The 18,293-nt window shown below is 43.5% G+C and overlaps 1 protein-coding gene across 7 annotated transcripts in view; it reads left to right on the forward strand.

Annotated features, from left to right (window-relative positions):
- Positions 1 to 18,293, forward strand: part of LOC124277403 (pericentriolar material 1 protein-like) — a 46,597-nt gene that overhangs the window by 15,745 nt on the left and 12,559 nt on the right. For 6 of the 7 annotated variants that reach the window (XM_046713089.1, XM_046713087.1, XM_046713090.1 and 3 more), the window contains exons 10-27: positions 2,115 to 2,208; positions 2,381 to 2,571; positions 2,695 to 2,854; positions 3,071 to 3,203; positions 4,036 to 4,203; positions 5,001 to 5,231; positions 5,913 to 6,125; positions 6,401 to 6,533; positions 6,801 to 6,906; positions 9,992 to 10,169; positions 10,318 to 10,439; positions 10,722 to 10,934; positions 11,096 to 11,178; positions 11,480 to 11,639; positions 12,211 to 12,874; positions 12,980 to 13,026; positions 17,356 to 17,533; positions 17,987 to 18,218. In XM_046713089.1, the coding sequence (XP_046569045.1) occupies positions 2,115 to 2,208; positions 2,381 to 2,571; positions 2,695 to 2,854; positions 3,071 to 3,203; positions 4,036 to 4,203; positions 5,001 to 5,231; positions 5,913 to 6,125; positions 6,401 to 6,533; positions 6,801 to 6,906; positions 9,992 to 10,169; positions 10,318 to 10,439; positions 10,722 to 10,934; positions 11,096 to 11,178; positions 11,480 to 11,639; positions 12,211 to 12,874; positions 12,980 to 13,026; positions 17,356 to 17,533; positions 17,987 to 18,218 (3,306 nt within the window). The remainder of the gene's footprint in view (positions 1 to 2,114; positions 2,209 to 2,380; positions 2,572 to 2,694; positions 2,855 to 3,070; positions 3,204 to 4,035; positions 4,204 to 5,000; positions 5,232 to 5,912; positions 6,126 to 6,400; positions 6,534 to 6,800; positions 6,907 to 9,991; positions 10,170 to 10,317; positions 10,440 to 10,721; positions 10,935 to 11,095; positions 11,179 to 11,479; positions 11,640 to 12,210; positions 12,875 to 12,979; positions 13,027 to 17,355; positions 17,534 to 17,986; positions 18,219 to 18,293) is intronic. The other variant, XM_046713093.1, reaches the window with a different exon arrangement.

The raw sequence follows: 18,293 nt of genomic DNA on the forward strand, positions 1-18,293 counted from the left end.
CCCTCTCGTACCGCGCTTCACTTGTTGATGTGGAAGATGGCTTTACTTGTGGTGGTGAGCTCTTGTAGAAGGGTTGGGTACATCCATGCGATACCCACTGACCCGACACTGACAGTATTTTATACTGATCATGTCCGTATTCGCCTCCCGGATACCTACCACTCTCAGCTAGATATTGCTTTCCACGTGACTACTCATATCGAACTTCCATCCCTTGGCCAGCCTTCCACACCGGGGACCGATCTTTCGATTGCTCACCCGTTGGAGTGACTATAACAAACGAACGAAAGGGATCCGTACAGGTACCCATGTGTTCTGTTTGGTGGCAGGAAGACTGGGGAGTCTGCTAGCAAGCGGACTTTATCTTGTTGGCTTGTTTCCGTAATTGTTCGGTTACAATGCTAAGATTTACCTTCCCCCGAGGGGTAGCAGGCAGACTGGGTAGGGCAGATGCCGCTTTGTTGGCAATACACAGCGACACTGCTCAATGAAGAGATCGGTTCTGTCGCTCTTTGGAGCTGGCAGAACGCCTTCAATCGACATTACCAACTTGACACGCATTCTGAGGATCGTTCTCGGTTCGGTCTTTCTGTTCTCTCCAGTGGAAAGTGTCCTGCCATCCGACCAAGTTAGTAACTGGTCATTGGTATCGGTTCTGTGTTCAATGTAGATATGGTTCATATCACTACTTCGTATAAGCCTTACCACCCTTTCAGGTTGGGTTGGGTTTGGGTGTACATATGTCCCTTACGTCCTCTTCACTAAAAGGCAAGAGAAGCGGGGCCGGTTTTGAACGCTATAACCAGTCATATGCTTTTAACCCGTCTTCCGATGGAATTGGGTACGAACCCCCTACGGGTCACTGTTTAATATGCCTCTCTTCGAGCCGCATATCACGTGACCAGGTTAGTGTAAAAGAGCCAACACATGTTCCGGCTTCCTTTTAAGCTACAGGGAGGGTATTTGGGTTTTCCCTCTTCCCCGTCTGTGTTAATCAGCACTTTGGGTGATGGTGGTCTACACCTACCCTCCTCACGCCGAGAGCGTTTGGTGGGGGTGTTTTATCCTGCCTTTTACTCGTACAATGCATGGCGTTTGTACTCGTTTGATTTCCTCAGAAAGTTCTTAGCGAGACTAATAATTTCTCTGGGTTTTATCGAGGTCCCGGCAAACCCTCTTCCAAACAGGAGGGGTGCATTCGAGCATTAGTTTGCAGTACTTATTAGCACGACTCTTGGGTTATTGGCTTTTAAGCGTTTTTTACGCTTTCCCTACCCTTCTACCTCTCGCCACGCTTCTCTGGTTCGGGCTATTAAGGTTGGGAGTTCTTTCGGCATGTCCCCATACATTCCTTTCCATTATAATGGTTGGGGGTGGGGTTTTATGTCATAATTGATTTGAGCCAATTGACGTATAAGCTTGGGCTCTCTATATCCCGCCCTAGCCATGCCCCCGCCTGATTGACATCAGCGGTCAGGTGGCTTGGTAAGTGTTTTTTTTTTCTATTTTCGTATCGGTTGTAGATTTCACTCCACCACGGGTTTAGTTGTTTGCCAGACAGAATGCCACTCCCGTCTCAAATATCTTTGGGAGTCTGTCTTATGCTTATATGTACCCCAAGGAGGACTTCTTCTGAAAAAGAATTATACAAACCTGTAGAGGTTATGAATTCTTTGAAGAAAGTCCTCCTTGGGTTACGGCCACCCGCCTCCCCTCATTATGTCTGATACGTTCGGCATGAAAAGGTAGACGGCGAGAGTTACCTGCTCTTGGCTGTAGGGGGTCCAGTGGGGCCCTGTAGGGATGGTCTCACAAGACAAAACAAGTTTTTTGTTTTGTAAATATTTTATTGAAAAATATAGTTACAACTGTCGTAGGATTTAAAATGGACATTTTTATGCTTATATGTACCCCAAGGAGGACTTTCATCAAAGAATTCATAACCTCTACAGGTTTGTATAAATGTAGACATTTCATCATCCTTTGTTAAAAGTGGAAAAGAGCCTCTGTATGCATGATATGAAACTAATAACTCTCAGATGAAAAAAAAAAAAAAAAAGTAAAAATTGTTCTTAAAATGTAATGGGAAAGATTTGGATTTGATTTCTTTTCAGCTGAAGATGTTGCAGGACCGCCAAGACAGTCTCTTGTCCATGAAGAATAAATGCGAGAAGAAACTGGCCATGGCACAGGCCAAGGAAAGAGCAAGTTAGTTTGACTTGTCCTTGTACTTGTTCATTGTTCCTTTAAGATGTGTGATGCTGCAAAAATGGCTCCAATGTTGGCCTTGAGTGGTTAAGCTAATTCCAAGGATCTTTAATAGAATATTCAGCAATAATTTGTAGATGTTATTTGAACCTGTGGATGCATGGTTTTGCAGTTGCTGACCCAGAGGGATTTGCATCAGCTGTGTCCAGTGCGGTTCATACTGAGGAGACGGAAGCCAAGTCAAATATTGTTGGCTACCCTGAGTCAGAGACAGAGGAAGATCCTAGCAGTGAAATTCTTCCCAAGGAGCTGCAGGAGCTGCGTAGACATCTTACAGTCCTAAAAAATGAACTGAAGGCACAGGTGTGTGATCTCTTTTCTGATTAATTGTTGCTCTGAAAATGTAGAATTCAATGTTACTATATTTTCACATTGTTAAATCATGATTATTTGTAGGCTTACCATAAGTGACACTTGTCATTTCAGCCCAGTGACAGTGTTGATGATGCTGAGCCATCAGTTGTTGCTGTTGGGGAGCAGATCCTCCAGGACAAACTCCGGGACTTGCAAGACAAGAAACAACGAATGGACAGTTTACTTAGAGAACTGCAGGGATTACGGTCTCACAGGCTTGATCTGCTCAATGGTAAGTGATTCCCCATCAGTGTTGTCCCATGAACTAAAGTCATTATTCAAGACACCTTTTGCTTGTGTGTATGTAGGTGATTATGAGTCGTCCTAACTGATAAGTTGTTAATGTTGCCAATGTCCTTCCTAATCTATCTTTTAAAAAGGATCCAGTTTTTTTGCATGCAGTTTTCCACATTAGTTCTTACCATAATTGTTTTGTTCCATATTACAGATTCAGATATGAGAGAAAGGGCTCCGGAGCAGATACCTATTCCTGAATCCTTAGCTGATGTGCCTGACCTTGATGTCAGTACAATTTCACCTCAGGGTGCACAGCAGTTGAGAGAAGCACAGGACAAATTAGGGTCAGTAGAAACAGCTTTTGAAACAAAGTCAACTATTGATGGTGCTGTTATGATAAAGGTCATGCTAAATCTAACAAACAAGGAATGTCAAGGAATTATAGTGTCTATATAGCAGTATGATTATCATTTCTTTTAACATTTGGGGCGGTGATGTAGCCTAGTGGTTCAAACGTTCACTCGTCACGCCGAAGACCAGGGTTTGATTCCCCACATGGGTAGAATGTCGGCATGGTGGGTGAGCTGGCTAAGGCGCCAGGCTAGTGATCCAGCGAGCTTAAGGGGACGGGATCGAGCCCATCTGTGACCGGGTGTAATAATCTTGGAGTCAACTTTACGTGCAGATTCTCTCAGTGTTGTCACAACCCCTAGTGTACAGTACACAACCCTGTGCACTTAAAAGAACCCACGAATCCGTTGGTATATGACCAGATGGTGGCCACATGAATACGTGCAAACACCTAGTTGCGGGTACAGCAACGTGCAGTAAACTTGGACAAAGTACTGTGACTACGTGCCCCAGTCCACCCAGCTGTGAATGGGTACCTCGTGAGGATGGGAAAGCCACATTAACTCGGTGCGCCTAGTGGCTGCAAGAGTTGTATGCTCCCCAGGGAGTTGAGATTGATAATACTTTGTGTCGTTTGAGACTGACATCCAATGATCGAGGGAAAAACAAAGCGCCTTTGAGCAGGTGATCTGGATATTGGCGCTATATAAATATATATAAATATGAAAAAAATGTGTGAAGCCCAGGTGTGGTGTCCCCCACCATGATGTTGCTGGAACGTTGCTAAATGTTGTGTAAAACCAAACTCGCTCACTCATATTTCAGTAAACTGCGTGAAGTTCGTGAGCGGCTGAATCAGCTTCGAGATTTGGTGTCCTATTACCAGACAGTGAAGGGAGAAGGTGATGGAGCAGGTGGTGAAGGGGCAGAACAGTCTTCAACAGCATACAGTGATTATGGTGCAGACATGGATCCAGAGGCTATGCTGCAACAGTAAGTTGGTTACATCTGACTCTGTTATTATTGCCCCTTGAGAGATTAGATAATCAGTAATCCATGTCTGTAGTAGTGAGATTTGACTGGTCACAATGGAGTGACCTGTGTACAATATAACTGATTTACAGATGTATGACGTCTTGATGGCATCATGGTACATACTGTAGTATAATGATGTGTATCGGTATTTCTGGTTAGGTGGGGTAGCCTAGTTGTTAAAGGGTTCACTCATCACGCCTAAGACCCGGGTTCGATTCCACATATGGGTACAATTTGTGGAGCATATTTCTGGTGTCCCCAGCTGCGATATTACTGGAATATTGCTGGGATATTGCTAAAAGTGGCAAAAAAACATATTCACTCGCTGTGATTAGGTTGGGGTGGTGGTGTTACCTAAGACGCGGTGGCTGAGCAGGTTAGGCTGCTGACTTTGTGTGCTGGCGATTAGGTGCCTGACTAAGGGTGTGGGTTCGAATCCTGGATGGGACTCAACCCAACAAAAGTACTAGAATCTGTACTTTTCTAAGAAAGTGTAATCCCAAATATAACTTGTTACATTTGAACACTTTCTAAATGGCATTGTGTAATCACACTCTTCAACGCAGTTGAAATTTAATAGTCACAAGTGGTAAAAACAAATCATTGAAGGACTACCTTAAAATATTTAACCCAGGCCATCTTTAACTCTTCCTATTCCTGTTTGTAACTCAGGGTAGCCAAAGTGCTGCTGTTGTTAGTGAATGATAATAGTGGTTATGATGTTCTGGTAAGATGATATGTGTATGTTGTGATAGACTGCTGCAGCAAGTTGGTCCTGACAGAGGTGATAGAGGTGCTAGACCTATGACAACAGAGACGGCTACTGGTTTTGGAGCTGGCCAGACAATTGTCAACCTGCCACCAGGGCCAGCTCTAGAGGAACACTCGGATGAAGAGAATGCATCAGATTCAGAGTCAAACAAAGACTCTCAGCTATCCAGTCTTGGGCCATGGGGGGATGACCCTGAAATACAGGAAAAAGTTCAGTAAGTGTAGCTGACATTTCACAGGGTATTTTAATTGCACACAAGTATTGATTTAGCTGATAGTGATGGACCCAAGACCACATGGTTATCTTGTAGATGTCAACACTTGTCAGGTTTGTGGAATTAGGGATGTATAACTGTGCAGAGTTATCTCCTTTATTTGTTACACCAAGTAACAGAAAAGGATGCTTCTTATACCCTGCATTTATATTGATTTTATATTGCTTACAAATTTTACTCCTCTCACTCATCTATCACTATGTCCTAAAGTCAATGTAGATGTTTCATATAGTTTTTAGATACACAGGGATTCGTGGTCAGAATAATTCACATGAACCTAAGCTGGTTATAAGGAGCGACCAAGTGGATGGGGTGACTGGGTCAATTGTGTGTCATCATACCCCCACGATGTGAATCGTTTGTTCTCAATATCGATCACTGAAACATCCAATACAGACTCAATTATGTACAAGTTGTTACACTACTGAATGTGCCATTAAAACTGAATACTGTTCAATGTGGCATTAAACCCAACCCACTTGGTGCAAGTTGACCCAAACAACTCAAAGGAGAAATGCTTGAAACTTGTAATGTTGTCAATGAAATGTACTCTTTGAATGCTCATTCTCTTTAACATTGTTTAAGTAGATGTGATGCATTTCCTTGCTATCTTGTTTCCAGGAAGTTACGTGCTGCTAAAGAGAAGCTGCGTCAGCTGCAGGATATTGTGGCAATGGTGCAGCAGTCTCCCAACGGTGCTCCAGATATACCAAATGCCGTGATGGAGCTGGCTGCCAGTGAAGAAGGCGAAGTCATCCCCCAGGCTGCTCAGATGAATGACCAAAACATGTCTGTCAGTGAAGGAGAGATCCCTACACAAGACAAACACTCACAGTAAGTATCTTCCAGGAATTGTTTGCATTTTCATGTTGTATGAACTTTAGCTGAATGAAATTCTGCATCCAAGGACTGTTTTGAATATTTGTTTGCCTCATGTGACAATGAGTGGCGACAAGACATGCATGAAGAGCATTGCAAGTCAACTTTTGTCTGTGGGAACTGAGAATGGTCCTCAAATAACTTCAAGACTCAAATAACAAAAACCTATGCCCACAATTGTTGCCTAAGGCTCAGATGTGACTTGAGCGTATTTTGAACATCTATTTCAGAAGTGAAGAAGCAAGACAGTTCTCTACAATTGAGCAGCAGAGAGAAGAACTGCTGAGTTTGCGTGAGGAGCGAGAGAGACTGATGGCTGTCCACTCAGCACTTCAGAGTCTCCAAGATCAGTTCCAGTTGGCGGTGTGTATTGTGATCAATATCCAAGAAGTGCACAGATATGAAAACTCTATGAAAGGCTATCAGTTTGATTCTTCCTTAAAAATGACTTGAAATGTTATAAAAGACATGTTTGGCAACCATATTTGATCATACATATACCACAGTTGTTTTTTCTCAAATGATACACAATGACATGAAGCAAAGGAATCGTCTTTAATATATTGTTGTAATAATAACATAATTCTGGAATGTTGAATGTATTTGATGACAAGTAGCATTTATGTTCAGGAAAACGAAGAACCCACTGCCAAGAGACAGGGTAAAGATGGTCGAGGATCAGGTCAACAAGGCAGTGCTCCAATGGTTACCTGTAAGTTACTTCACGAAAGAAGAGGTGAAGAGCCTTATCTATAGACAGATGTGTTTTCGTGTGATATAATCATAGAATGAATTGTTAAATTTTTAAACTTATCCTATGGGGCGGTGGGGTAGCCTAGTGGTTAAAGCGTTGGCTCGTCATGCCGAAGACCCGGGTTCGAATCCCCACATGGGTACAATGTGTGAAGCCCATTTCTGGTGTCCCCTGCCGTGATGTTGCTGGAATATTGCTAAAAGTGGCGTAAACTCAGTCAGTAAACTTATCCTATCACACGGTATGCGCTATTCTCTCTTGATTCAACACTGAGTGGAACGATGTAAACTTTTTTCCCTAGGCTTCTCTTGTCCATCCGCCCAAGCACTCCATGCTACCCTCATTATAAGACAGCTTCCTAGTTGTCATGCAAAGCATGCGGCATGCACCACTAGCTACCCACGTGACTATCTCTGAATAATCCTTCTCTTTCTTGTCACACAAGAGTGTGAAGGTGTTTTGCTTTCCTCAACGTTTTCAACAATAGTCTACAACATGGGGAGGGCTGACCAGCCCAAAAAAGAGAAATTTTCGCGGTGCAATAAGGTGTTCTCAGCGAGTGATCCACATGCGTTTTGTGTTGACTGTGCGGGACAGTGTAAATGGGACTCTCGTTGCGATAAATGCAAGGATCTTTCCTTCAAGGCGTTTGGTGATTACACTAGGGCTTGCTCTCGTCATGCTGCTGACAGAGCTCGTTATGCCGCTTCGCTTGACGGGATATTAGGGAGGTTCGCTCCCAATTGGACCATACTAGACAATCCTTTCGTGACCGACCTCCTCGCCAAAGGCTATCAACTTACAGTCATCTTAGCTACCCGGCGGACCAGGTCCAGTTTCTTCACTCCACCATAGGATATTGCAATTCCAGAGGCATTACATCTCCCGTTTCTACTTTACTTCAAATCGTTGCTGAATTTCTTCAGCATTTGCGGTTGTCTAAGAAGCTAAAGGGTTCCACTTTGGCCACTTACCTTGCTGCCATCAACTTGGTCCTGGCTACCACCACAGGCTCTAAGGTCCCGACGGTTCCTGAGCTTCAGTATTTGCTCTGGCAAGTTGGCTGATCAGAGTCTACGAAGTTTAGACTTCCTGCATGGGATTTATCGGTGGTGCAGCATCATTTGGACTCGGCGGACTGTGAACCCGTAGCTCAGAAGGACATGAGAAGATCTCCTTCAAGACCTTCTTCCTTGTGGCCTTGGCTACAGCTGCTCGGATTTCTGAACTCCATGCTTTGGACGTTAACAGAGTCCAGTTCGAACGGAAGAAGCATGGCAAAGTCTTCCATGGTCTCCGTTGGGATTTCGTAGTTGTCGGGACAACCCGATCGTACTTTTACCATCCCACCGTTGTCCACAATCCTTGGGCAGTATGACAATGAAGACCTACAGCTTTGCCCTGTTAGGGCTTTGAAGATTTTTCTTGCTACTTCCAAAGATCGCCGTCGTGTCCGGAAGCGCCTCTTCATTACGTTGTCCTCAACATTGCACCACATTATCCTTCTGGATGGGAGCCACTATCTTACGGGCTTACACCTTCATTGGGTTACCGGCCCCCGACAGCTTCCAATCCACATGAGACACGGGCGTTAGCATCTACAATGGCTCTGCATAGTAACTGTTCTCTCCATGCCATTATGGAAGGATGCTTCTGGCAATCTGACTCGGTCTTCTCTTCCCACTACCTTCTGGACCTCTCAGCCAAGGACGTCTAAGGCCTGTACCAGTTTGGACCCCTTGTTCTCGCACAACAGCTGTCTACGGCCCAACAATACAGATAGGGGACAGTCCCACGCGGTTGCTGCTTCCCTGTATTTTCCGGAATATAAGTCTGAACTGATTGTCTGCCTTATGTTTTGATTGCTTATGGGTTAGAACTACTTCACTTAGTTTTATGCTAAGACATGGAGATACTACCGCCGCGGTGGTTGGACGAATCTGGAGCACAATTCTGTATCACGATGTGGAAGGGTTCGACATTTTACGTTTCCTGACCTCTACTTTTTGAAGCAATTACGTCAGTGAAGTGTGTCACTCCCGAATTCCAGTGGATTTTGTTGCGTTCCGACTCCGAAGTTGCCAGGCTCATCCTTTGACTAAGCTTATGTAAAGGAGTGAGGGTCAATTTGATGTTGACTGGAACTGAACGTTAAAACTGCGAGTTTTCCGAATAGTGCTTCTTTTTCACCCACCCCAGGTCGGTGTCTTTGGGGGTCTTCTTGAAGCAGGAGCTGTCCCGATTATTGTCTTTGACTTTAATTTACGGGGTTACCTTGAAAATCGTGGCAAAGTGACATCCTTTCTCGCTGAGCTGCGTCCTTCAGAGGTTGCGGCCGAACACCACATCGCTTGGGAGCACCCATCTCCCTCTGAGACCTTGTGCTTAGTAAGCCAAGGAGTTCAGGGGAACTCATCACAAGCATAGGAGATGCGCTAGTCGTAACAGGCCTCCCTTGTGCATTGCTATCTACGGTTGTTTCCAGTCTACACAGTTCTACTGTTCGCACTGTCAAGCCATAGGGTATCTGCGTTCCGCCGTCTGACCGTGGGATAAGTGCATACCATGAGATAGGATAAGTTTGAAAATTTGAAATGTAAATTATATATTTATATACTTATTCTATCTCACGCGACGGATTCCCGCCCATCCTCTCCGCTAATCAGATTCTCAAAGATCGATATTATCCAATGGCTCCAAGAATGAGAATGATTTGGAGATAGTCACGTGGGTATCTAGTGGTCCATGCCGCATGCTTTTCATGACAACTAGGAAGCTGTCTTATAATGAGGGCAGCATGGAGTGCTTGGGCGGATGGACAAGAGAGGCCAAGGGAAAAAAGTTTACATCGTTCAACTCAGTGTCGAATCAAGAGAGAGAAGTGCATACCGTGAGATAGGATAAGTATATAAATATACAATTTATATTTAAAATTTTTCAATATTTTGAGAATTATATTTGATGACTGGTTTGGTCTTGTATTTTGCCCTCATCATGATCTTTGGTTTATCAGCTGATGATATCAGGGATGACTGATGATTGTACATATCTGCACTTTCTGTCTCAGTTGCATCGAATGATGAGCTTTACAGCAAAATGAGAAAGCAAAGAATCCTGAGGGAGGAATTGAGACAAAAGAAAAAGGAGTTGGAGGCAATCATGAGGAAGGATAGGAACAAGAAACAGTATTTCAGGAATCAGGACAACCATAGTGATACAGTCTCTTACTCTACTGATGCGTTTGCGTAAGTTTATCACTGACTTTCTATATTTAGTGTATTCTTTTAGAATAAGTTGGTTTATGAAAGTTCATAGTTGATTACTTTTCTTAGAGTTGAGTGTATGTATGAAAGAGCTAGACGTCTAATACACTTAGTGTTTCTTTCAATTCAGTGCCAGCGCTAGTGCTGATGCTACCATGGCAACATGGGGTGGTTCAACTGTGGATAATCTAGGAAGCATCACTGAGGATGAAGATGGCAATGACCCAGAAGCTGGACAAGATGATGATGATGGTGAGATCTCCCTTCTAACCCCTCTGACTATAAGCTGGTGTCCCCCTACCGTGACATTGATGGAATATTGTTAAAAGCAGCATTAAACCCAACTCACTTACTCTGACTATAAGCAGACATTATCTTAAGTGAAATGAACACACCTATTTTTTATCAGACTTGTTTCCTTGTGGAGGAAAAAGCTTAATGGATATATTGCTATTGATATCTTTGTATCACATTAGTGATGATATATTAATGCATTGATGATGTTACTGAAGTTGAATATGTTGCTGTGCCCAGGATACCCAAGTGATGGCATAGTGCAGGTTGAGGAGGAAGAAGAAGAGAATGATTCTGATGGAACCTATACAATTGAAGATGATGCAAGACAGAGAAGGTCTGAGAGGTCCAGACGCTCGAAACATCAGAGTGCTCGTCCGAAGCTCACAAAGGCATCTGTCATTGCAGCAGGAGGAGGACATGGATGCCCCAGACCAATGAGGAAACAAGAAGGTATAGGTTCCGGTGTTTCTTAGAATTTTCTTCGTCACCACTTAGTCACCTTCAAGTCCTGATAATCAGAAAATTCAGAGCAGTCTTAATCCCCACATACATAGTGATATTGCTGATTGTTCATTTGCTCCTGTTCATCTTAAATGACATGTTTCTTTCAGAATCTGTAAGACCAAAACAACCAACACGAGTGCAGAAGAAAAAGGGAAAACTTGTTAAGAGAGATGTTCGAGTCAAACAAGAAGTGAGTTCCTAAATTATACGATTTTCCTGTATCAGTGCTTTCTGTAATGATAAAACGATAATCCTGTAAATGGTGTTAAAAGAAGATAATGATTGTATGTAAAATATTTTTTTAATGCTATGATATTTGGTTGGCTTTGTAGTGCACTGAGCACTTACTGATCACTTAGTCACATACTTACATTACTTTAACTTTTGCTTGACCGTTTCATTGACATAAAACTATTTGCGTTACATTTGTGAGCTCATTAACTGCAGTAAGGTACGTTGCCTGAGTTAAGGTGTTATGCTGTGAATTTTAGAATTACCGGTCAGCTGAGGAGATAGTTCAGGAGGAAGAGCAGAGTGGACAGAGCCTGGGGATGCTACAACAGCAGCTGGAACGGACATCTCAGATGTGTCAGGCTCTTCTCCTGGACCAACAATCTGCCAGCCCCTCGCAGGGAATGATGTCACCATCAGGTAAATGAAGCATTTGTGCTAAATAGTGCAAGTTAGTGTCACATCTAAACTTGATGGCTGAAAATTATATGAGCATGATATAGTCAGTCATTTATCCACTTCCTCTAAGCAATTTTTGTGCCATGACTGTGTAAAATCTGAAACTTTAAGAAACAGAGGTAGTGCTAAGATTGCCCCTTTGTCGTGTTACACAAAACCTTTTCAGTGGTGGTATGGTCTGATCTCAAATATTTTAACAATGATTAAAGATAGTCATTGTGATCAAAATTAAGTAATTTCCCTATAGTCTATTTGAAACTACCTGTGAAGGTCCGGGTTAGAAAATTGATCTTCAGTAACCCATACTTGTCGTAAGAGGCCACTAACGTGATCGGGTGGTCAGACTCGCTGACTTGGTTGACACATGTCATCGGTTCCCAATTGCGCAGATCGATGCTCATGCTATTGATCACCGGATTCGATTATTTACAGACCGCCGCCATATAGCTGGAATATTGCTGAGTGCGGCATAAAACTAAACTCACTCACTCACTATTTGAAACTGATAAGAGTGATTATCTCTGATCTACAGGCTTTTCTGTACCCATGCGTGGAGGGAACCTCATGCCTGACATGATGCAACAGCAGATCCAGCAACAGCAGCTGATGCTGTGCCTGAATCAGTGCTACCAGCAGTTGGGAGTTCAGCAGGTGGAGATGCAGAACATCCAACAACAACTGCACGGTCTTTCCCTCCAGGTGACCGATTCCTGCCCCCAGCCAAGTTTGCCTGTCGATGATGACCGGGAAAATCAGCGACCTAGCCCGCTGCAGAGTTCACGACTCAATACACCAATGACCACTTCATTTTCAACCATTCCAAATAGCAGTGCCAGCATCAATATGCATACCACCCGACAGACAACGTTCACCCTCAACCCTCACTTTCCTTCTAACTTCTCCTACACCCGCCATCCCGGGGGCAGACAACCCAACTCCTACACTGAGGAACGAAAAACACATAGTCCGCAAACAGATATGAGGTCTAGTGATCGCCCAAGTGCAAGCGGTGAAACTCACTTCAACAACTTGCGTCCTATCCCTCCAACGAGGATTGATTCGTACCTACAGTCAGGGGATAGGTCATATTTGAACCAGCAACAGAACAACCATGCCAGCACTGGACGCAAAGATAACACAGATGCATCCAGAGCTCCCAGACTAAACTTACAAGATATGCTTAATTCACGCAAAGTGTAAGTATTTCGGCAGTCTTTCATGATATTTCATTTATGCATTTGGGGACATAGTGTTTAACTAATCAATGATATTTTGGTTAATAATTTTTCTCTTACTTGCAGAAAACAACATGCAACACAAGGACAGTCCACAGGTGTATTTGAAACAGGTAAATTTTTTCTTATCCTGACTCATGATCTTTTGCTTATCACCCTTTCCCTTGCGAATGGTAGTGGAACACTTGAATCCCTTGAAGTTCCCGAAGCGGACGTAAAAATACACTCACCCACCTCCCTTTTCCTGCGCAAACAGTCATGTGACCAGCCTTACTTGTCACTCTCTCCCTTTTTGCCCAAGTGGATGGTTGGGCGAGCACTGGAATCCCATATACGGCATTATATCCTTTTTATTTAGGTCCTATTCATCAAAATTATGCTGTGTATGGATTTGGCAATAACAACTATGTATTATATGTAAAAAAAATTAAAAATTATTTGTATTTGTGTCATAATTTCATCGTTATGTAACTTTGTTTACATTTCATGAAATCTTGCAGTGTTTGCAGGCACAGGTTATCCGTGGCTGATCCTCACCCCCAATGGCCTTCGTGCATAAAACCATGTTCTTCCAGCTTGTGCTGTACTTATTGTGTTGATTTATCAAATCTACAATTTAATCAATATTTGTCTCATATCTATAGATGTGCCATGGATGGGGTGAGGAAGTCATCTCAAGTCACGTAAAGAGGAGATCAACCTGCAAACCGATAGTTGATTGCTATTGCGGAGATTCATAATGCTGGTGCTATGTTGAGTGCGTTGCAGGGGCAGTCTGCTGGCAGAAAACATTGGCTACAACGCAGTCCGACTCAAGCCAAGAAAACAGACGTCGTATTTCCTATGTTGCAGAAGAAAGCATCTGTTACCAGATCGGAGGGTAAATCTACGCGGCCTAGTAAGTCAACGCATCAGAAATCCTTTAACGAAGAGATACTACCTCAACACAAAGTAGACGTTTTTTTATGATCCCCCGTTACTTCTACCCGAAGTACCTTTAAGATCGGCGACTCAATCAACTTCCACGACTACTAGATCGTCTCCTGCAACGATCACAGCAGGCCAGCTGTTTGACGAACTACCACCTACCTCTCAACGCAGTGAAGTAGAGGCACACAACTCATCAGCGTTTGCGAACCCTTCTTCTACACCACAGCAGCTTCAATGAATGCAGAACTTGATCCGGGTGAATTTATGAGACAATTCACCAACCAGATGATTGCCATGATGGAACGTAGGTTCGAGGAAGAAGCGAAGGCTCGGCGAAGCCTCTCATCTACTGATATCGTGCGCAAACCTACGGACCTGCGCAAACTCATGGACCTGCGCGAACCTACTCCTTGGAACTACGTTGGCGAACGTACACCTTTGTGAAGGTCTCCACAGTCTGACGACTCTGTCATCTTGGAGGAGGATAGAAGACATGAGAGGGAACATCGAAGGATCCATCTCCTACATCTAGCCGCTCTAGATTGAGATCTCATATCTCTCACAGACGTTTGCGAAGTCACTCAAGGTTCGCGAAGGGATACATCTAGCGACAGAGGTTCGCGAAGAGTAGGCTCACGTCACAGAGGTTAGTGAAGAGATGAATCCACAGATAGAGGTTCGCTAAGAGAGGACTCTCAAGATAGACGTTCGCGAAGGGATGATGGAGGTTCGGGAAGGGATACAGGTTCGCAGAAGGATGATTCGCGGAGGCATAGCTCTACCGATCAGGAGTTAACTGATGAACAACCAGACTTCGTCTTCCCGGACTCAGAGGTTACAGCTTGGATTGCCAATGGTTTGAACTTGGAGTCTCCTTCTAAGGATATAGATGAAGTCTAAACTTATAAGATGCGTAATGACGACTTTGACTCGGTGACTATTCCTCCGATTGAACCTATATCCAAGATATCTTCTAACCTACGCACAGCTTTATTAAAGCTGCAGAGATCTACAAGGTTCAAGATTTCTTAGATCTACAGGCAGGTAACAGCAACACAGACATCTACAGGGTTCGCGAACCCTAGGGTTAACAAACCCTTACATCAACAGGCAGGATGTTGACATAGACTCTATTACCATAAGGCTGGATAAAACGAAGCAATGATGAGTTTATAACTCAACAGAAAGATCTACAACATGTGTGATCTCTACAGTTTACAGCCTGCACAACTCTACAACCTGCACGAACCTTACACTTGAAATAGGTTCAGTTTCGGACGACAACCTACTTGATGAAAGGAATCACTTCATCTACACGGATGCTGAGGTCTTATACCGGATGGCCTGCAGATATTGTTGTTCACTCACTCACTCCAACCCAACAGAGCCATCAGTACAGTGATTACCATGAAAACAGGCATCAAGTTGACAAAAGTACCAGAATTACTTGCTCTGCTGAGATCTTATAAACTGGAGGACCAGCAAAAGAAGTTCAGAGCTCCGGCCTGGGATCTGAATGTAATTCTGCGTCATCTTACAAGTGATGCCTACAAACCCTTAAATCAGACCACCTTCGAGCTTCAGACACAGAAGCCTCTGTTCCTGCTTGCGCTAGCCACGGCAGTTCGGATATCAGAGATACATGCGCTGGACTTTGGTCAAACCAGATTCGACACAGGGCAACATGTTGCAGTTCATCTAGGACTTAGATGGGACTTCATTGCCAAGAACAAACTACCTGGTCAGCCAGATAGACAGTTCCATGTACCAGCGCTATCTACAATCCTTGGACCAGAGGATATAGAGGACCTATCCTTGTGTCCGGTCAGAACCCTGAAGAGATATCTTCAAAAGACTGAGACAAGGAGACGAAAATTCTAGCGCCTGTTCCTCCCATTATCCACAGAGACATCAGCAGAAGTCTCAAGAACGACAATATCGTTCTGGATGAGAGCCGTCATATTGAGAGCCTATAAAGCAGCAGGACTAGAACCTCCTAGAGCTTCCAACCCACACAATGTCAGAGCACTGGCGTCAACATTTGCTCTGCACGGAAATTGCTCTATATCAGCTATTATGGAGGGCTGCTTTTGGAAGTCGGATACAGTGTTTGCCAACCACTACCTCCGAGACATAGCCACTGAAGACGTCTCAGGCATTCACCAATTTTATCCTCTCGTTGTAGCACGGCAACTAACGGTTCCTCAAAGGCGCTGAGTTGGAAAATCTCACCCTTTATCACGCTGACTTGTTGATAACTTTTACTAAGGAAATGTATTAGTTTGAAAGTCCATGCACACAGTCTAGGACAGGCTAGCATGAGTGATAAAAGATCCTGTACGGGTAAAGATCTTACCTGTATGTGAAAGGGTTGCAACTCATCTTATCATATGATCTTATCATAATCTATTGGTTGTTATAAGATATCTAGTAATAAGAAGATACTAGTTTATCTGAAGCCACATGAATCAAGATGATTCAACTTGTCTGAGACTGAAGTTAGACAAGAAAGTGGTTCTTTCCCTCCTCTCTTTTCTTTCCCCCCCCCCCAAGTTATAATGGAAGTTGGAAGAATAGGATCATGGAAATGCTGTTTTGTAGTTCCTCCTATGGGGGGGGGGGGATTCAGGACATATCTAAGGACAGCTGATGAATCCACGAAGTGCCTTCACCCACCACCAATCCGTCAGATTCTATAAGCAAAAGATCATGAGTCACGATAAGAAAAAATATGTAATTTTTCAAGTAAAATTGATATTTTTATAATTATCCTGACTCATGAGGTCAAGCCCTCCCGACCCACCGGCTGGAAACACTTCGGATTGCACAGTAGATCCAAGTGCTTGGGCAGAAAAATCAGGAGAGAGTGACAAGTAAGGCTGGTCACATGACTGTTTGCGCGGGAAAAGGGAGGTAACTCATGGGTGGGTGTATTTTCAAGGGATTCAAGTGTTCCACTACCATTCGCAAGGGAAAGGGAGATAAGCAAAAGATCATGAGTCAGGATAAGTATAAAAATATCAATTTTACTTGAAAATTACATTTACAAAAGTGGCAACCTTTCATGAATCTGTGGCATTCAGTGATCTTAAAACACTTATGAATTGTCCAAAACAGTTACACCCCATGCTTTGTCTGCAGTAAACTGGTCATTCACTAACACCCATTGAGATCCGGGTTAGAATTGGTCGTCAGCAACCCATGGTTGTCATAAGAGGCGACTAACAACATCAGGTGGTCAGGCTCGCTGACTTGTTTGACACATGTCATTGTATCCCAAGTGTGTAGATCGATGCTCATCTTGTTAATCACCGGGTTGTCTGGTCCAGACTCGATTATTTACACTGCTGCCATATAGCTGGAATATTGCTGACTGTCGTTAAACAACAACCAACCAGTCATCCAACCAATCATTCACTAACCTGTAAGTAAGCTTTCACTTGACCATAGTGTATAAGATCAGCTTTGCCCCTCCTAGTATTGTTTTACTATTACATAGTACTTTTCTACAGTTGAAGGAATGCCTCATTACTCTTCACCCAATCAAACTGGTGGCACTGCTGATCGTCTTGGGAAGTACCGGCCTGGTTTGAGTGCTGGCATCAGTGGCGCAGGATTCCATGACAGCACTAGTCTCTCCAGTATTCTTTCCGCTCGCATGTCAGATGCTGGGCAGTCAAGGAATACAAGGTATATGGGCTAAATCATTCAGTTCTATGTTGGTGGTGTCACCGTAAAAATGGCCTATGGGGATTCCAGATTAGAATTGGCCCCCAGTTACCCAAGGATCCCTCTACTACATTTCATTAAATATGCAGAATCATCCATGAGAAATTTCTCTCCTCAGGCTCAGAAATTAGCCTGCATTTCCACTGGTCAATAGAAGTTATCTGTTGTACAGTTATTTCCTTAAATCATAAATGTGGTAGTCCCTATGCCTTCCTGGAATATTAAAGTCTAGGGCAACAGGTTATGATCTCTTGATGATATAATAATAAAGGCACAATACTAAAATGTAATCTTGTTGTCATTCATAAAGTATCTTGCCTATATTAACGGACTTATGTTAATTTTAAGCACTTGAGTCAAGTGATTGTTGCTGTTTGTTCCGTCAAGCCAAGTAATAGAAATATACTTTTCCAGGGATGGAGATACTGGTGGTGATCTTTCACTGTTCGAAGCACTGAGGGAAACAATCTACTCTGAGGTAGCTACCCTCATCTCCCAGAATGAGAGCAGACCACACTTCCTTATCGAGTTATTCCGCATCCTGCAGGTCCTCAATTCAGACTACTTGCGACAACGTGGACTCTATGCTATACAGGATCTTGTGTCTAAGACACTTACAGAAGAGAACAGTGACTCTTTTGCTGCGGTAAATATAAACATTCCAACTTAGTTTATTTTGTAGCTCAGCAGAATGGAATGTTCATTTGCAGAGTATACAACT

This window comes from Haliotis rubra, unplaced genomic scaffold (genome assembly GCF_003918875.1).
Source record: "Haliotis rubra isolate DU_JTF1 unplaced genomic scaffold, ASM391887v1 Scf221, whole genome shotgun sequence".
Taxonomy (NCBI): Eukaryota; Metazoa; Mollusca; class Gastropoda; order Lepetellida; family Haliotidae; genus Haliotis; species Haliotis rubra.